Genomic DNA, 19,405 nt, shown 5'->3' with positions numbered 1-19,405 from the left:
AGGTCTATTAAAATGACGTGATCACTTTCCACCTTTTCCTATTCATTGCAGGAGTTTGCTGAGGGTTAAAATGCTCCCTTCCTGAAGCATGGCTAGAATTCATGGTAAGACCAGCTGGACCTGGGACCTCTGCTTAGGGGTGATCTGATCACGGTTTCCATTTCTTTTATGGTTGTTTCTTTCCTTGAGCTAATTTTGAACCATGTTTTTTGAGCCGTATTTTAAAGGATATTTTCTTGATGGATTGTTCCTTTTTTCTTTTTTTTTTTAAGATTTTATTTATTTATTTGCCAGACAGAGAGCACAAGCAGGGGGAGCGGCAGGCAGAGGGAGAAGCAGGATCCCCGCTGAGCAAGGAGCGGGCTGTGGGACTTGATCCCAGGACCCTGGGATCATGACCTGAGCCAAAGGCAGACGCTTAACTGACTGAGCCACCCAGGCGTCCCAGATTGTTCCTTTCTCTAATATGAAATATTTCTCCAGTCTATTGTAACAATTTTGCCTTGAGGCCTCGGTTCTCTGATACTGCTCTTGCTACACAGGCTTTCTTTCTATTTGCATTTGGTATTTTTTTCTTCTCTTTTTATTTCCAATCTTTCTCTTCTTTTAGGAATGCCTCTTAAAAACAACATCTAATTAAATTTCATTTTGTTTTATTTTAATCGAATTGGTGTCTGTCTTTTAAAAAAAAAAGTTTGGCCCCTTTACATTTATTGGTATTGCCACTGAGACTTATCCTTGCCGTATTATAGTATGTGTTCTAGTTAGCACTCTTTCTCTTTATTTCTTGTTCCCTCTCTCCTCCTGTCTTCTGTTGAATTAACTGAGTTTTCTTTGTGCTATTCCTTTCTCCTCCATGATAGTTTTGGAAGTTACACACTTTGTTTCTATTCTTAGTAGTTACCCTTACATTTTTAACAGTCATACATAAATTTCTTTTTCCAACAAAAAGCTGATTAATATGTCTATCCTCCGCTGAATATGAAACAAAAACACATAGTATACTGCTCCCCTCTATACTTCCTTCCCTCCCAAACTCTGTACTCCTGTTTTCTGGGTTGGCCCCCATCTGTGACCTGGCAGGGAAGGCATTTCTGGGCCCCTGCTTCATCCTGCTGGTGGAGACTGCTGGGGAACTCTCAGCTTTGCTCTCCAGAGTTGAGTACAGACCGAGGACCTGGCCCCAAGCCCTGTGCATTCAGTCTGGCTGTGTTCCTGCTTTCTGGCTAAGACATAAGCCTTCAGCTCCCATCCCAGGCTGTGGGTTTCTTCCTGGTTGTTTTTTCCCCCCTTCAGAGAGAGGTTTATTTCAAGCCTACACAGAAAATTCTCTTTTCATATTTGTGTGGCATTTAATATTAACATTTTTTTATTCCTGATGTTAATGTATTTGAGACGGATGGGGTGGATTTCAGGTTGTACTCTGCTATCTTGAACTAGAAATCTCCCTAATTGTTTTCCCATTAATTTAAACGTTAGAAGATAAAGTCAATCAGTCGTGGCTGGTGGGTTACACATAGGACAAGGTGAGTGCATTTGAGGCAAGCAACACAATTAACTATGCATCTTAGCATGGGGAGCCTTGCATGCTCTACAGACTCTAGTCCTGACATAAGAACTACTCCCTGTCAGCCTGCTAATGTGTCAGGGTCCCTCTTTGGCTGTTACTGGTTCTGAAGCACTGGACACTGTTTGCAGTGTCCACTAGGGAGGACCTGTGAGGTCTCAGTTGGGCACAGGTCCCAAGCACCAGTACAGTCCTTTCGGCCCACCCTTCCTGGCACCTCCCTGGCAGCAGACCCACATTCAGATACCCAGCAGATCAGGTCTAGGATCTGGAGCATCTCCATGTTTGTCCTTTGCCCATCTCCATGTCATTCCTTGGACTCCTGCCTACAGCCCCTTTGTCCCTTCACACCAAAGCTCTTGTCTCTGCTTCGCCCAGTGTAACCCTTGATGGTTATTTGGGATGACAGGCACCAGGAAGAGTTTACCCACTCCTCAACTAATCCCAAGCTGTTACAAACATTAGACTCCTCTTTCCCATCCCTCAAGTGTTCGGTTTTTAGAAATGCCATGCCCTATCTTGTTAATCAGCAAACAGAAAAGAAAAACCTCTTGAGTGTGTATTATTGGAAACAGACTGAGCTATCTGTTCTTTTTTTTTGTTTAAGATTTTATTTATTTAGTCACGAGAGACAGAGAGAGAGAGAGAGGCAGAAGCAGAGGGAGAAGCAGGCTCCCCGCTGAGCTCCAGGGAGCCCAACGTGGGACTCAATCCGAGGACCCCGGGATCACGACCTGAGCCGAAGGCAGACACTTAACCATCTGAGCCACCCAGGAGTCCTGAGCTATCTAGTCTTCCTCCCATGACCACTTTACACCTCACAAAGACAGTTTCCTCCCAAAATATGAAACTCAGAGCGACAAAGGACATATGGAGGGGGCTCTGTTGCTGCAACAACAGGTCATGACATGATAGCCATTATTTATGGTTTCCTTCCTTCTCCATGAATCCCATACTCCCTTTACCTCCATCCAGCACCTCAGCTGCCCAGGGGGCTTTACCAAGTGGGGTGACTTAATATCGTAAAGATGTCACGTCTCACCAAATTAATCTATAAGTACACTTGAATCCCAATCAAAATCTCATCAAAGCTTTTCATGAAACTGGGAAAACGAATGCTAAAATCTATATAGATGGGGGGGGCGCCTGGGTGGCTCAGTCGTTAAGCGTCTGCCTTCTGCTCAGGTCATGATCCCGGGGTCCTGGGATCGAGCCTCGCATTGAGCTCCCTGCTCCGCGTGAAGCCTGCTTCTCCCTCTCCCACTCCCCCTGCTTGTGTTCCTGTTGTCTCTGTGTCTCTCTCTGTCAAATAAATAAATAAAATCTTAAAAAAAAAAAAAAACCTATATAGATGGGGCACCTGGGTGGCTCAGTGGTTAAGCGTCTGCCTTCGGCTCAGGTCATGATCCCAGGATCCTGGGATCGAGCCCCACATCAGGCTCCCTGCTCCTCGGGAAGCCTGCTTCTCCCTCTCCCATTCCCCCTGCTTGTGTTCCCTCTCTCACTGTGTCTCCCTCTCTGTCAAAAAAATAAATAAAATCTTAAAAAAAAATAAAAATAACATCTATATAGATGAACAAAGGGCCAAGAATGGCCAAGCCAGTTTTGAAGAAGAACAAGTTGTGGGGGACCTGCCATGCCTGATAGCAGGACTAATTATCAGGCTAGTGTAATCAAGACATGCAGGTGCTTCTGAGCTTGACCAAAGCAGTGATGAGGGTGGCCAGTACATGTGGTGTGAGTGGCAGGTCTAAAAAGAAGGGAATGTTTTCTGCTTGGTGTTTACTTTGTCCTCGGGCTGCTCAAGTGAACAGTAGGTAACTGCTGTTAAGGAACCAGCCCATGTTGGCTGGTTCAGTTTGGAGTTCATTTCATCCCCAGCTGTGAGTGCCTTTTGGTCTGGAAAGTTGGCTTGTCTCATAATACCCACGGCTAGGACATTCTCTCTGTAATTATGAGTTGTCCTTGTTTTACATTAACTAAGAGAGAATGTCTTTGATTGCTAGGATTTGTTGGTGTTGGATTGTTTCCACTGTGAGGTTCTTAAACTTTTTTCCTTCATAATAGCAACTCATGTTAGAGACCCTTTCAACATGAAAGTTGTGTAGTTGAGACATTACATATATTTTATTGTTTATAATAAAAATCATCTATACAGAAGTCTTGGGTGTTAATTTTCGTATTGGCACAAGACCTGTTTTCCATGATATGTTAACACCTACACTTTCCCTAACTGTTGATGCTATTTTCTATTAAGATTCTGGAGCCAGGCGCCTGGGTGGCTCAGTCGTTAAGCGGCTGCCTTCGGCTCAGGTCATGATCCCAGGGTCCTGGGATCGAGTCCCACAGTGGGCTCCCTGCTCAGCAGGAAGCCTGCTTCTCCCTCTCCCACTCCCCCTGCTTGTGTTCCTGCTCTCACTATCTCTCTCTCTGTCAAATAAATAAATAAAATCTTAAAAAATAAAAAAAGATTCTGGAGCCTAGGGAGTTATATATTTGTTTGTTTGTTTTCATTCTTTTTTTTTTTTAAAGATTTTATTTATTTATTCATGAGAGACAGAGAGAGAGAGAGGCAGAGGGAGAAGCAGGCTCCCAAGGAGCAGGGAGCCCGATGCAGGACTCGATCCCAGGACCCTGAGATCATGACCCGAGCCGAAGGCAGACGCTCAACCATCTGAGCCACCCAGGCGCCCTGTTTGTTTTCATTCTTACTTCCCTGAAGCAAGAGACTTTGTATGGCCTTCAGTGCAAAGACTTCAGACCAATTCTTTGTATTACACATGGTTGCCTCTTGGCTATATAAATTCTGAGTGCAAATCATTGAACGCTTTAATGAAGTATTGTAGAGAATAAATCATAATGGGTAAAAAAAGTGAAATATGGTGCTTCTTTATCATAATTTGCTAGAAGTTTTGCAATGTTGGTTTTGATTTCTTCTTTGACATGTGACATTGTAAGAGAGATTTATAATACGTAACTATTATAAATTAGTATCGTTAACTATAAGCATTAGGGTCTTTCTGTCTCCTGGCTTTGTTATTTTTCATTGTATTGCTTTATAATGAGAGACTGGTGTCTGTCCTATTTCTCTCTTTTCTTCTGGAATGTTCTAAAACGTTCTCTAAGCCATGATATATGGCTATTATAGTAAATGTCCCGAGAGCAATTGAAAGGGTGGCACCTTCTCTGTCTTCCTGTTGTAGAATTTGAAATTTGTTGTTTCCAGCTCCCAAAGTCCTTGCCTCCCATCAGCTTTCACTTTATGAATGTTGGGGTCTATTATTTGGTACATAGAAGCTCTTTATGGTATTCACTTCAGATGTCTCCAACTTTCATGCCAGATGGTGTGTGTGTGTTGGTTTTTTGTGGTCTTTGTGGTTTTGCGGGGATTCTGAAAGATTAGTGGGAACTCCAAGTCCAACATTATAAACCACAGGTCCTCTCCCACCCCATCAGATGTTGCAAATATTTCCTTCGAGTATATCATCTGATAATCTGATAAACACTAACCATCATTGGACAAGAGAAACCCTCAGTTTTGATGTAGTAAAGTTCATTCATCTGGGGACCAAAATTCATCCCCAGCCCACGGTCATGAAGAAATCTCTTACTATTTTTTGCTGTTAATATTTTTTAAGTTTATTTATTTTAAGTAATCTCTATATCCAAAGTGGGGCTCAAACTCACAACTCCAAGATCAAGAGTCACATGCTCTTCTTGACCAGACCCCTTTATCTGTTAATGTGTTATTTTTCTCATCACATGCAGGTGAACCCTACTGCAGAGTTTCTCGATCTTGACACTGGACATGTGGGGCTGGATAATTCTTTGTTGTGGACAGCTGTCCTGTCTGCACATCATAGGATGTTTGGCACCTTCTCTAAAGTGCCAGAAGCACCCCCCAAGTTGTGATGACAAAAATATCTCCAGACATTGCCAAATGTAATCTGGGGTACAAAATCACCCCAGCTGAGAACCATTCATCTATTTGGATGTTATTGTTTTACATGGTGTGAGATAAGGATCCAGTACTTTTTCTCAATATGATATATCAGTTTTACTAATACTAAATCATTCTTCTTCTCAAACTTATTCACCATTCCACTGCTATTACATGCTAACTTCCTATATGTGTGTGCATCTGTGATTGTATTTGGTAGACGCTGACTACATACCGAACTCCTTTCCTCTTCCTGGGCACAGAGCCCCCTTGCATCCAAACGGGGCAGATGTGAAGAGTGTCACTTCCAGGTCTGAACAGCAGAGAGCAGGTGTATCTTCATGACCTTCTCTTCTCTCTCCCTCCCCCTTCCACAAGATATCTTGTCAGAGTATGAATCTGGAGATTGAATGGGCTCACCCAGTTCTTTCTCAGGGTCTCATGTGATCACAGTCAGATGACAGTTGTGGTTGGAACCATTTTGAAGGCGTCTTCCCTCACTTGGTGGGACAAGGCTGGGAGAGGAGCTGGAGTCTGGAACGATCTGGCTGGCTGGCCGCCTGGCTTGCTGGCTGGCTCTCGCCCTCACCAACCCCCTTCTACCCTCTCTTGTCTCTCCATGTGAGCTCTCCCTGTGGCAGCTGTAGGGTAGTTGGACCTTTTACGCAATGACTGAAGTGAGTTGTCTCAAGAGAAACCGCAAAGCTGGGTGACCTTTTCTAACCCAGCCTGGGAAGCCCCACAGTGTCCCTTCCACTATGTTCTCTTCATCCCAGCCGCCACAAAGAGGGCATAGAGATGGCTGAATGTCAAATTATTTGTGGACAAGTTTCAAAATCACAAGATATCTGATGCAGCTCCAGATTCCTTATCCCTTGTGTGTGTGTCTGTTTCTCCCTCCGGAAGGTTGCAGGGTCTTCACGGCCTCTCCGGGGGCTCTGGGATTTTATGATCTCCTTCCTTTTTCATTCGATGTGTCTGGCACTCACTGTGCCTTTCAACTCAAAAGCCCCTCTTCTTCAGTCCTGGGAAAATTTATCACGTTATTCATTTGATAATCTTCTTCTTACTATTTTTTTTTTCCTCCCCGCTACTCTCTCCCTCTCTCTGGACCTCCTGGAATAATACAGTTTTTCTTATCTTTCCATGCTTTTATCCTTTTGTTCTATTTTCATATGTATTTTTCAACTTTATCTTGAGATTTTTCATTTCTATCACATTTTTAATTTCCAAGAGCTCCTTCTTTTTCTCTGAATGCTCTTTGTAAGAGCCTCCCTTTCTCATCTCCTGGATGTCATATCTTTTATTATCTCCCTGAAGATAATGATTAAAGCTTATTTGAAGGCTTCTTATGCAGCTTGTGTGGTCTCTATTTTTTCTGAGTTCCTTTTCTTTCCCCCCCCCCCCCGTTTATTATTGTCTCTCTTTTATGTTAGAGATTTCTCTGAACTAGCTGGAAGTTATTTGTTGTCCTTTGATATTTGTCGTGTCAGGAGTGAGCAGGAAAGTTGATGGAAGTTCTGGGTGACAGAGGGGCTCGTAAAGCTCACAGCAGGTTTATCAAACATAGACCCTGTCATTGGGGCCCCCCAGTGTCAGTTTCCACTTCTCCCATAGGACTCCTCCACTCTCTCACCTGGGGTATGAACCTCTCTGCACATGCTCCAGAAGCTGGGCTGGAGGGCTGGGCATGGGGTCTCAAGGTTGAGTGTGGAGACCCTCCCCTGGCCTGCAGGCTACCCAGTCCCACCCACTGAATATGGCCCAGTGAAGAGCCACCAAGTTTATTATGCGACAACAGGTGCCTGAAAACCTGCCCAGTTGGCACTGGGTCGTCTGGGGAAGGGCAAAGCAATGCTAGCTTGCTGAAGGCCATCAGCCCGGACTGTCTGGATTTTTCTGCAGCTGAGTCCTCTGGGCAAAGCATTACAGGCCACCCCCAAGGCCCACTCTTAAACCTTTTTACCAATGCCAATCCCCCAGTCTTGCCTCTTCCAAGTTCCTGCAATCTCCTGGGGCCTTGGGACCCACTCAGCAGGTCCTGCGGTAACCACGTGCTCTGGGGTGGTGCTGTGTGGCGCACCATCTCTGTCTTGTTTTCCGATGCGTGACTCAGACTCGTCCTCTGGTGCCCCATGATCAAGCGTCCAGTCTCCCCCAGGGCTCAAAAATGTGTCAGGAGCTGCTCCCAGAAAGGAGGATGTGTGGGCTCCTGTTCTCTCCCTGCAGGATGTTTCTCCACTTGAGTTTTAATCAAATGCCTGAGGAAGAGGCTTCCCTTGGGTGTGGCTGGGGTCACATGTCTCCGGAAAGATGAGACCCTGAGTACACAACAGACCACGGCCAGACCATGTATGAAGGCAGAACTCTCGCTCACAGCCTGCAGCAATCTGCCTACAAAACTAACCTCTTCTCTGCACTAGCCAGCCAGGACGCCGGCAGTCATGGGTCACCTTGGTGGGAGGTCAGACTGCTCTTTATAGGAATAATGCAGGCAGCCAGACAGTAAGCCTTGGAACGACCGCCCAGAATGTCCAGGACTTGACTAATAAGTGAGAGCTTCCCTGGTTTTTATTCCTTTTCCTACTTAGGACCAACCAGAAAAAGCCAAATCTGCTCCCCAGAGCAGTGACATAGGACACCCCACTTTCCTGAGCCCACCCACTACTTCCCCAGGCTGGCGGCCTGCAGTCAGGGCACACCTGAAGTCTTCTCTGTCCCTCCAGAAACCCTCCCACTCCTCTGCCTGCCCAGGCTCTGAGGAACACAAGCAGCAACAGCCAACTCCCTTGCTAGCAAGTCTGAGTAAACAGCGCTGCTGACCCCATCTGCGGGTCTTTATTTTCACGGAGGACAGCAGAACCGGCTATGAGGGGAGAGGCTCCCAGATGAGAGAGGAGGGAGGCGCTGGTGTGGAAGAAGACGGAGGGGGCCAGTCTCCATCAGTCCGTGGGGACAGGGCCTTTGGGATTCGGTGGATGAGATGTCCGAGAGGAATTTACTGCCCTAGGAAAGGTGAAAGGAGCAGGCCCGGCCTAGCTCTGAAATCTTCCTGTGCTCGCCCCCCGACCAGTGGCCAAATCACGGGGCCAGGGTCTTCAGGCCAGGCGCTGCCCCCAGAAGCAGCCCCCGTTGTGCCTACAGCCCTGGGATAGGGTTCATCCGTCTGTTGCACCTTCTCCTGGCCTGGAGCCCCATGTCCAGTCACCTCCCTCAGCCGGGGGTCTTCCTCCACTCCCAAATGAGGGAATCGTCTGAGCTGCCCATCGCTGACCACTCTCAGGGTCTGGTCTGGGGGCCGGGGGGCCCGGTCTCGGTGCTGGGAGAGTACTCCCACAGCCCTCTCTCTCAACCCCTCCGAGATCACCTTCGGAGGCGGGACGAAGCTGGGAGGGGACCAGATGCCCTTAGCCTGAGAACCAAGGGCGGACCAGACAGGATGGGCCAGATCATGCTGTAGTGATAGCAGCTTTAAACACTGGCACTTAGGGTAAAACCACAAGGTCACTGCTCAACCACACCATGGTCCGCCACACACGAGTGGGGGCTCTGCTCCACATTGTCCCTGTGCAGGGCGTGGAGACAGCGGGGGACAGTGTCGGGTTCTTGCCCTGGCAGCAGCCAGCACGGGAGTCTGGCCCAGAGGGCCCCTCCCAACTGCAAGGGGAACAGGGAAGGGTCATTCTCCCGGCCCACCGGTGAATGGTAGGAAAAGGTCTCTCGCAAAGAGGGCTGCACTCAGTTGCCCCAGGCCTCTCTGAGCCAGAGAAGCCTGCTCCAGGCCTCCCTAGGCTCTCGAATGGCAGCATAATCCATGGGGCGTGGGCCTCCGATGCAGCCGGTCTCCTGTGATGGACACCCATGAACAAGCCTCCTACCACTGCAGACAGGCCGCCACCAACCTCCCAGGCTGCGTTGTTTCTCTTTGCCCGACTAACGTGGATGGTGAGAGAAGGCGGTGGGAGAGCCAGCCGGACCGCCCTGTGCCCAAAATGCAGGAGAAAGCCAGGAGGGCCCCGCCTGAGCAGAAGTGACTGACCCTCTCGCCAACCCAGCCTGGGCTGCCTGGAGCTCCTGAGCTCCTGCTCACACCCCTCCTCCCCCCAGGCCCCTGGGCCCCTCAGCTCCTGGGCTCTCGGTCCCGCGCAGAGGCCCCGTGGCAGGTGGCCTGCTGAAACTAGAAAGCATGTTTATATACGGGAGCCTGTCCTCCCTCTAGACTGTGGGCACCTCCAGGGCAGAAATCATACTTTTCTTACTGTCTTTTTATTTTTTCTGTCTCTTTATTCCTACTCCTGGAGTTCACTAAACACAGCCTGGGTTGAGGGCTCTAAGGACAAATTCCAATGTGTTTTAGGATTCCAGCATCCTGGTTGGCTGCCCCGTCCCTCCCCCGAACCTGACTGCTGAGGGTCTGAGAGCCCCTCCCCAAGAAATTTGATGCTCACAGCACTGCTTCTTGCTTAGAAATTTTATTGGTCCTGGGGAAAGGAAGGAAGGCAGCCCCCGCTTCCCACGGGGGGCTTCCACAAGCTCTCACTGTTTCCCGTTGCCGTTGATGGGGCGGTTCACATGCTCGGGGGAGGCCAGGAAGGCCTTGAGCTTGGGCCGGGCGCTGAGGCGCGTCACATAGGCTGAGAGCAGGGGCAAGGAGTCCAGGCAGCTGGGGTCCAGGACCTGGTGAATCAGCAGCAGGTCCAGCAGGTTGTAGTCGGCGTAGGAGATCTGCAGGACAGGGGGTCGGGGACTCAGGGACAGGGAGCCGGAGGTGTTCCCTAAGTCTTGCCTAGTTCTGCTGAGTAATGGGTTTATGAGTCCCCTCTGTACCTGTTTTCCACCTTTAAGAAGAGGATGGTGCAGAAGGGGCAGGACAGGGCCAGATGCTCACCTGGTTGCCCACGATGAAGGCCTCGCCCCCCTCGTTCTGGGACAATAGTGTCTCAAAAGGCTTCAGGTACCCTCGTAGTGCCTTCAAGTACTCCTCCTTCCCTGCCTCCTGCCAGAAAGACACCGCCGTGTTACCCTCCTGACCCTCGCACTGCTGCTTGCCCCAGCCCCTACCTCAGCCCGGAGATGCCCCTTCTCTCTGCCCCATTTCAGTGAATTGCCACCCACCCAGGCTGGGGCCCCCCATGCTCCTCTGCTCATCCCCCCCACCCCCCGGCTACTGCCACATCCTATCCAGGTCAGCCGCTGAGTCTTCTCTACCCCACTCCCACCTTTCCACCTCTTCCATGATCTCCCTGGACTACTCCAAAGGCCTCGGAAGATCCTCCTAGGGGCGCCTGGGTGGCTCAGTTGGTTAAGCGACTGCCTTCAGCTCAGGTCATGATCCCGGAGTCCCGGGATCGAGCCCCGCATCGGGCTCCCTGCTTGGCGGGGACTGTGCTTCTCTGACCCTACCCCCTCTTGTGCTCTCTCTCTCTCAAATAAGTAAATAAAATCTTTAAAAATATATATATATCCTCCTAGACCCACATTCGGACACGGCCCTGCTTAGACTCCTCAGTGGCCCCCCCACTGCCAGCAGGGGAGTATCCAGCCAGACGGTTCAAGGTTCTCAGGACCTGCGCCCGCTCCCCTCCAGCTCCAACGCCTGACTCTCTCCCTCTCCCTCTCGACAGGCACACACATGCCTTGCCTCTGCTAAATTGGTCCCAGGCCCCCAAATGTACTCAGTGTCTTCATGCTTTGTGCCCCCCGAGGTGCCAGCACCCCTTGCTGGAGGCTGGCTACAGATCCTTCTCCTCCCCCTCCACCTGCTCTAGGAAGCCCTGCCCTCCACAGCCCAGGCAGTCTGGTACACGTCTGGCTCGAGGTTTCCTGCCCTTGCAGGTCATGCCATTGACCGCTACTTGACTGGGTCCATCAGCTGGCAGTCAGGGTGAGAGCTAGGTCTCGTCCGTAGCAGCTCCTGGTCCTCAGCACAGAGCCCGACCTAGCCCGGGACACCCTGACTTGGAGGGAGGGGTGGGCCAGAGCCGCATGAGGGCTGAGGAGCAGGGCGAGAATACAGGAAGCCTTCCTTCATTCTCCCCCGGGCCCACCCCCGGTGCCCGGACTCACGTAGTTAGTGTAGATGAGCATGACGTATTTGCAGCGAAGGTCCTCCACACCATCGTTCACCACATCCAGCAGGGCTGCCTCCCGATGGTCCTTCCCGTACAGCCCTGCGCAGCAGGAGAGCAAAATGCAGGACTGACACCTGACACGCTACTGACAGGCATGTGGCTGCCTGTGGGCACAGCCAGGGAGGCGGAAGGAGAACGGGGACAGAAGGGCCAGTCCTGATGCACAGTAAGTGCTCGGAACTCGGCGAGAGGCAGCGTGGCAGAGTCCAAGAGCTGCGGGCAGACCTGGGCTCGGCCGTGGGCAGTTTATACAACCTCCTCGTGCCTCCTCCTGCCTCCCTTCCACGGCGTCACCAGACAGCTTGACTGAAGCGCAAGAGGGTCAGAGGGCAGGCACCAAGCAGATAAGCGGGAATGCTGGCTGATGCTTGCCCACCCCCCGCCCTGGGCCACCCGCAGCCTCAAGACTCACCGAGGGAGCGGCCCAGGTGTCGCAGGATGGCATTGGACTGGTACAGGGTGAGGTCTCCGTCCTGGAACTTGGGGAGCTGCCCATACAGCTGGGGGGGGCGTGGCATGGGTCAGTAAGAGACGCTGAGCTCAGCTGCCCCCCACCCTGGTTTTGCCCCACGAAGGCCCAGCACCTGCCCCCTGCCAGGGCGCAGTCACTCACACAGGAGGCCTTGAGCGGGCCCTGCAGCCAGCTCTCCTTGGTCACCACCTCCTCCTTCCAGCTCTGGCCCTGGTCAGCCAGCAGCATGCGCATGGCCTCGCAGCGCCCTGGGGGAGGGGAGAACGGGGTGGGGGGATGTGTGCAGAGACCCCAGCCTCACAGCGCGCTGGGGAGGGGCCACGGGGGCAAGGACTGCTCCGATGACCTCGCTGGACCCTGGGGAGGGGACAGGCCTCAGGGAGCAGGTTGGATACTCCAGCCTTGGGAGCTCAGGGGCAAGGGAGGGAGGCCCGGGCTAGTACCCACATAATGGAGGGATGGGGTGGGGGTCTTGGGGTCTTGGGGTCTTGGGCGGCAGGCCCAACCTCTGCCTCCCCCAGCTCCCAGTTCCAGGGCCCCTACCTCGCACAGGAAAGTAGACAATGATGTAGGGCGGCACTGCAACAGACCGAGACAAGTTTGTTAGAGGCCAGGGTATCACGGAAGGGAGACAGCACCAATCTATTCTCCCTGGGGTCCCACGTCCCGCTCTGCTCACTCCGGGACCCTAGGAGCAGGCCCGTGCGCTGGAAGGGCCCGAACCCCACCCCCCACCCAGGGCCCCAACCGCGCGCTGCTGGCCTCGTGGGTCCCCTGGATCCCCATCCCGTCGCAGGGATGGGGGAACCGGGGAGTGCAGGCCCTTCCACGAACTCTGGCCCGAAGCAGGCGGTCCGGCCTCCACCGGGAGCGCCCCCGGGAGCCCGGGCGGCGGGGACTCACTGGTTGCAACGCGGGTGGAGGCGGCGGCGGCGGCGGAGGTCGGCGGCACAGCTCAGGCCCGTCGTTCCGCCCTCGGCCGTCCCGCTCCGCCCAGCTCCGCCCCAGTGCTGATTCACTGCGCTCCGGAAGCCGCGCTCCCCCCTCCCCTCCCGAGCCTGAGCCCCGCCGGCGGCCCCCGCCCGCCCTCACCCCCGCCCGCGGCCCTCCCAGCCCCCGGCACCCCTGCGGCAGGCGGGATGCGCGAACTTCGGCCGCGCCCTGGTCGGCTCACTGGCAAGGGCCAGGGTACCAGTTGCCCGGTTTTCCGGACACTTGCGTGTTTGCCCAATCCTGCTTCTTTCCCTGCTTGGCTGTGGGCCTCGGAGGCACAAACCCTTTGTCCACCTTCAAAATAAAACAGGCAGTGATTTTACCAGCAAAGTGGGTTTATTCAGGAGTAGCAAAGCGGTATCATTTGAGATCAGCAAGCTGTGGTAAAGCCACAGGCAAGGCCAGGGGATTAGAGAGGAACGCTAATTTAGGGGGGGGGGGGAGTCAGGAGGGGCTGCTCTGAAAGCAGGGGGCGATGGTCTGTCCTTGGCTGAGTGTGGCAGTTCCTCATTGGCTGGGCTCTTGGCAAGGGAGGAGAAAATCTCTACTTTCCTCCTCCCGGGGTAGTAAAATGGGAGTCTGTCTTCCCATTGCCGTCTGCAACTGAAGAGGACTGGTCCTAGGTGAGAGCCCCCCCTCCCGCGCCCACCCCATTTTAAATGAGGTCTTCTTTTTTTTTTTTTTTTTAAGATTTTATTTATTTATTTGAGAGAGAGAGAATGAGAGAGCACATGAGAGGGGGAAGGGTCAGAGGGAGAAGCAGACTCCCCGCTGAGCAGGGAGCCCGAGGTGAGACTCGATCCCGGGACTCCAGGATCATGACCTGAGCCGAAGGCAGTCGCTTAACCAACTGAGCCACCCAGGCGCCCTTAAATGAGGTCTTCTTTATTGAATTTCACATTTACCCCTTTTGATCAAGATCTTCACCCCCACCCCCACCCCAAGCATCCCTGGTCAAGAGTCAGGTTTTCCAAATCCAGCGACTTTTGTCCCTCGGTGACAGGAAGGGCCTTTCCTGGGTGTCTTGTCCCACACCAGAGGGAAAGTACACAGATCCGAAACCACTGAGGCCACATGCAGGTAACAAAGAGGGGTAGGAGGGAAGACTCAGGCATTTCCCATCTAATGTCTATATCTTTTCAAGGTCATGCACGTTGGAAATCATTTCAAAGCATTGAATAACACCACCTTATTGGGTACATCGTTTCTATGATGATTGGACAGGCGAAAGCTACAAAACTTAAAAGTAATTATACAAAGTATAATTAAACCACACAATGCATAATTAAACTATACAAAGTATAATTAAAGGCAACATGACAACTCTAAATTGTAAGATGGGTCTGAGCCATGACCCTAGGCCTGAAGGTAGCCCAAGAATACATGAAAGGACGATGGAGATTCAGGTGAAATTTACTGTAGCCAATGTACTTGTTCCCTAATTTCGTACAACTGGGTTTCTACTTGCCCTGAAGAGTTTATCCACGAGCGGCAAGAGGTGGTGTTTGCAATCACACAGATGCTTCCTTGTTCAGCAAGTAAATAAGGGCTATGGGGTTGTCTCAAATCACCTTAGGCAACAAGTTGTCTGGCTGCCACTCTTTTGGCTGTGGGATTGGCCTGCCCTCTTGATGTTCAGGAGAGATTTCTTTTTTTCTCTTTTTCTTTCTTTCCTTCTTTCTTTTTCTTTTCTTTCTTTCTTTCTTTTTCTTTTTTTTTTTTTAGGGAGAGATTTCCTTTCTTTTCTTTTAAAGATTTTATTTATTTATTTGACAGAGACACATTGAGAGAGGGAACACAAGCAGGGGGAGTGGGAGAGGGAGAAGCAGGCTTCCCGCGGAGCAGGGAGCCTGATGTGGGGCTCGATCCCAGGACCCTGGGATCATGACCTGAGCCCAAGGCAGACGCTTAATGACTGAGCCATGCAGGCGTCCTATTAGGGAGAGAACAAGGGCCAGTGAAAACATGATTAGAAACCCAGAATCACATCCATCTCCTGGGAGCTCCTGTTTAAGGCAGCTGTGGAAAACCAATGGGGTAGACCAATGAGAGGCTTCTGATTTGTCGTGGAAAGAAACTAGACCGGTCAACACAGCAAGAGCACAGGGCCCTTCTATCCTCCAGCTGTCAAGACAATGAGTTGCCCCAGCATAGACATCACTGTCAAAACCTCCACATTTAGAGGAGTAGCCAGGGGACATGCAGAGGGCTCCCTCATAAGTAGTAGCACTGTGGACCCATCGGCCCATATAGAAGGGTTAGCACCATTCAGCCAAGACTTAGATACTCTATTTAATTACATAGTGAAAGACTACCTAGATTTATGGGTATGTCAGTAAACTTACAAATGGCCCTATTTATATTGGTCACCCTGCAGTGTCCTATGTATACGTGTGTGCGTGTGTATATATGTGTGTGTGTGTTATATATATTATATAATATATATTTGAGACATCTTTTTTCCCAACCCAGGGCTGGATTAAATAGAAGCAAGGAGAGGGTGCCTGGGTGGCTCAGTTGGTTAGGCGACTGCCTTCGGCTCAGGTCATGATCCTGGAGTCCCGGGATCGAGTCCCGCATCGGGCTCCCTGCTCAGTGGGGAGCCTGCTTCTCCCTCTGACCCTCCCCCCTCTCATGTGCTCTCTGTCTCTGTCATTCTCTCTGTCTCAAATAAATAAATAAAATCTTTAATAAATAAATAAACAAATAAACAAACAAATAAATAAATAGAAGCAAGGACTAGGGTTAGGTGGGTTTGGGGCGCTAACCTTACAAAGGCACCCGAGGAACAATCTAGGCATACAGTGGCATTTGGGATTCCAGCAAAATTACTCGAAGAGTGAACTAAGGGATCACTGTTGTCATACACGGATTGAGGTTTCTGGGGACAAACCTGACGATTTTGCCTTTTTTGCAATGGCTGGGAAATGCGGATGAGAGCCTTATCTGTCCGAGGAAGAGAGGGAGAAAATAGAGTAAGAAACAACAGTGAGTCAAGTACACACAGGCCCGGCCCACTCACCTTGGGGAAGCTGTCTACCAGGCGTCATCTGCTTCAAATACTGGAAAGCTTTACTTTCAGGTCACCCATCCATGTGCAGGTGCAAATGGGCTTTGGTGCTTTCTTTAGATGTGACCTGTGAATCCTGGAGTGGATTCCCTGAAGTTTGGGACACCCGGGCTAGCTAAGGGTACCTGGTAGGGTCCCCCACAGTGAGCTTGAAGAGAATCATAGAGGTGTCTTTTCCAGTAGAGGAAAATAATCTCTGTGTTGCAAGGTGCGAGGCTTAACGTCTTCATCTCCCGGGAACATGCTGGAAAGAGATTGATCAACCAAAGCGTGGTTGTTTTCAATAGAAGCCATTGGGCCTTTATAGTATTGGGAAGTAGATCTCCTTTTACTAGCTGTGGATCGAAGGAGGCAGGGGCCAAGTGCATTGGACATCCTGTGACTATCTCAAAGGGTGAAAGTCTGTGAGTTCCAAAAGGGACAGATCTGAGATTTAGAAGGACGAAGGGCAATGCTTTGGGCTAAGGTATTGGAAGGGTCTTTACAAATTTTGCCAGTTGTGTCTTAATGATGCCCTAGTGTGTTGACTGGCCCGAGGACTAAAGACGGCAAGCACGGTGAAAGCTATTGGGCTGGCGAAAGCACAAACCTGTCAGGCCCAGTGAAGTAAGTGCCTCCGACCACTATGAAGCATCGGAGGAGCCCCCCGGATAGTAATAACCTTTTTAAAATAGGATTTTAGCCACAAAAGAGGCCATGGCCTGTCTACAAGGGAAGCTTCAGTCCAGTGAGAAAACAGGCCACCCGTGACTAAAGCATATTTATACCCATGGGACGGGGCAAGCCGAATAAAAATCCATTCGCCAGACTGTGAATGGTCCATTTGGCAATTTTAAATGTCCAGGGGTGGTATGGATGGACTTCCCAGCACTGTATTTTGGACAGGTGGGACAAGCAAGGTGGGCATTTTAATATTTCCCTGCCAGTATCGGCTCCTACAGGCTATCATTTTATCAATAGACCAACAATTTAATGCAGTACAATGGTTAGCAATGGGAATTTTAGAGTGTCTGGCAGGACTGGATTGTATTTGGCTCAAGGCAAAGTCATCTCTTTTTATCAAACCAACAATTATTACATTTCCTATATTGTTTTCCCCTCTCTGGGGCCAGTTGTTGGGCATCTCTTGTCAATTTTTTCTAGATTGTCATCTGGAAGAGCATCCCTTTGGACCATGACAGAGGTTGAGCTCTTGGTTTCCTTGAGCATTTTTTTTAAAGATCTTATTTATTTATTTATTTGAGAGAGAGACAGAGAGAGAAAGCAAGAGCAGGCGGAGGGGCAAAGGGAGAGGGAGAAGCAGACTCCTCACTGAGCAGGGAGCCTGACGAGGGGCTTGATCCCAGGACCCTGAGATTCTGACCTGAGCCAAAGGGCGGACGCTTAACCGACTGAGCCACCCAGGCGCCCCTTCCTTGAGCACTTTTGATAGTAACATCAGCAAGGTGGTTTCCTTTGGCCTCCAGGGTGTTGGGTCTAGCTGCCCAGGAACCTTACTAACAGCCAGAGCAGCTGCAAGCATGCAATATCTAATACATTTTGGACACAGGAGCTATTTAACATTTTATCCCCACTGGAGGTAAGGATGCCTCATTGTTTCCGTAATATTCCAAAGTCATGAGCAACCCTAAAATATACCAGCTGTTGGTGTAAATGCTTGTGGTTTGCAAGCCCGAGAAAGGGCATGTAACCCAGCCTGTGGGGCCGAAGGGGCCAAAGACCAAGGTGCTGCCCCGTGACTTCAGAAAGAGTTGCAATTAGCACAATGTTTACTGTTTTCATCCTTTAAATAAGAACCATCCGTAAACCACAAACAACTCTACGCTGGTTCAAGGAGTTTCTTGTCAGTTGTCATGGGGAGTCAAAAGGGTGATCCATCAGCATCAAGCAGGGGTGAGGGGGTCTCATCAGTGAAAGGGGGGAGAGTAGCAGAGTTGAGGTTATTGCAGTGAGAAAGAGCTTCATGAGGAGCAGTTAGCAGGACGGTTTCATAGCAGGTGAGGCGACTGGCCAGAAGGTGTTGAGCATGAGGAGAATTGGAGGGCTTCTGCTGTAGGGGGCACGGGACGGTTAGAGGGGACCCCATGACTATTTCGGCAGTGACCTTAACTAAAAGGGCATCAGCAGGAATAGCTCGGAGGCAAGGGCGTATTCTCAAGCCATGGGTCCAGCTATTGGCTCCCATACCCTATGAACCAATGGGTCGACGGTTGTCCCATGTTTTGGGGGGAGCATTCCCTTCTTTCTTGCATACAAAAAGGAAAACAGGAAGGTGATAATCAGGATGGCCAAGGGCAGGGGGCTTTATTAAATTTTTCTTTAGGGGCTCTTGGCTGGTTCAGTCAGAAGAGCATGTGACTCTTGATCTTGGGATTGTGAGTTCGAACCCCTCTACACTGGGTGTAGAGATTACTAAAAAATAAAAAATAAACTTAAAAAAAAAAACCCTTCTCTTTAAAGTCTCAAAAGGGGTGTCATCCTGATCTTTCCAAATAATAGAACCAGTTTTTTTTGTTTTGTAGGGGGCTGGGCAGTAAAAAGTTTGGAATACAATTTCAACAATAGCCAGCTAGCCTGAGAAAACCTTGCAGTTGGTGCTTAGTCTTGGATTTGGGGGAGTTCAAGATGCCATGAAGCCTAACTGGATCTAATTGCAACCCCTGCTCCAAGATCGGGTGCCATAAAAATTGAACCTGGGCTTGAGCAAACTGCAATTTTTCTTTGGAGAATTTACGTCCCTTTGGCTTGAAGTCTTAACAGGTGGATGCTGTCTTCCTTTGAAGAGGTTTGAGAAGGAGAGCAGAGAAGCAAGTCATGTACATATTGTAAAAAGTAGAGTGTACAGAAAATTTCTTATCATCCAAATCAGCCTTTTAAGTTCTGTGAAAAGTAAGGACGTTCTGTGAAACCCGGGGGCGCTACTGTCCAGGTGTATTGCCTTCCTTCTCAAGTGAAGGCAAAAAGAGATTGACTGGCCTTATCCACAGGGATGCTAAAGAAGGTGCCACAGAAACTGATCATAGTGAAAAATTTTCTTTCAGTGGGGATGAAAGCCACTAAAGTATGGGAATTAGGAACAACAGGGTGGTGAGAGATAACATTACCGGTTATGGCTCAGACCTCCATCCTTGGACAAACCTCCATTCTTGACCACTGGGCTTTTTTTCTCAGATAAAACAGGAGTATTACAGGGACTAGTACAGGGGATAGTGAGGCCCTGAGCTTTATTTTA

General features: G+C 50.2%; 1 protein-coding gene across 2 annotated transcripts; it reads right to left on the bottom strand.

The window, feature by feature from the left end:
• Window positions 1-9,960: 9,960 nt before the first annotated feature.
• Window positions 9,961-13,117, bottom strand: LOC118016139 (glutathione S-transferase P). Of its 2 annotated transcripts, none has more exons than XM_035013418.1 (7): window positions 13,014-13,117; window positions 12,654-12,689; window positions 12,252-12,358; window positions 12,051-12,138; window positions 11,574-11,677; window positions 10,396-10,503; window positions 9,961-10,232 (listed from the first exon to the last, which is right to left on the bottom strand). In XM_035013418.1, coding segments are annotated over exons 1-7 (633 nt in total). In that variant the 5' UTR covers window positions 13,015-13,117; the 3' UTR covers window positions 9,961-10,043. The 2 variants fall into 2 exon arrangements, with proteins under 2 accessions (XP_034869309.1, XP_034869310.1); XM_035013419.1 differs by lacking the exon at window positions 13,014-13,117 and adding an exon at window positions 12,945-12,961.
• Between the last annotated feature and the right edge of the window lie 6,288 nt (window positions 13,118-19,405).

Source organism: Mirounga leonina, unplaced genomic scaffold, assembly GCF_011800145.1.
Source record: "Mirounga leonina isolate KUSES-001 unplaced genomic scaffold, KU_Mleo_1.0 Mir_166, whole genome shotgun sequence".
NCBI classification, from domain to species: Eukaryota; Metazoa; Chordata; class Mammalia; order Carnivora; family Phocidae; genus Mirounga; species Mirounga leonina.
Note: the sequence above shows the minus strand (reverse complement) of the source record. Positions and strands in the feature narration are given on the sequence as shown.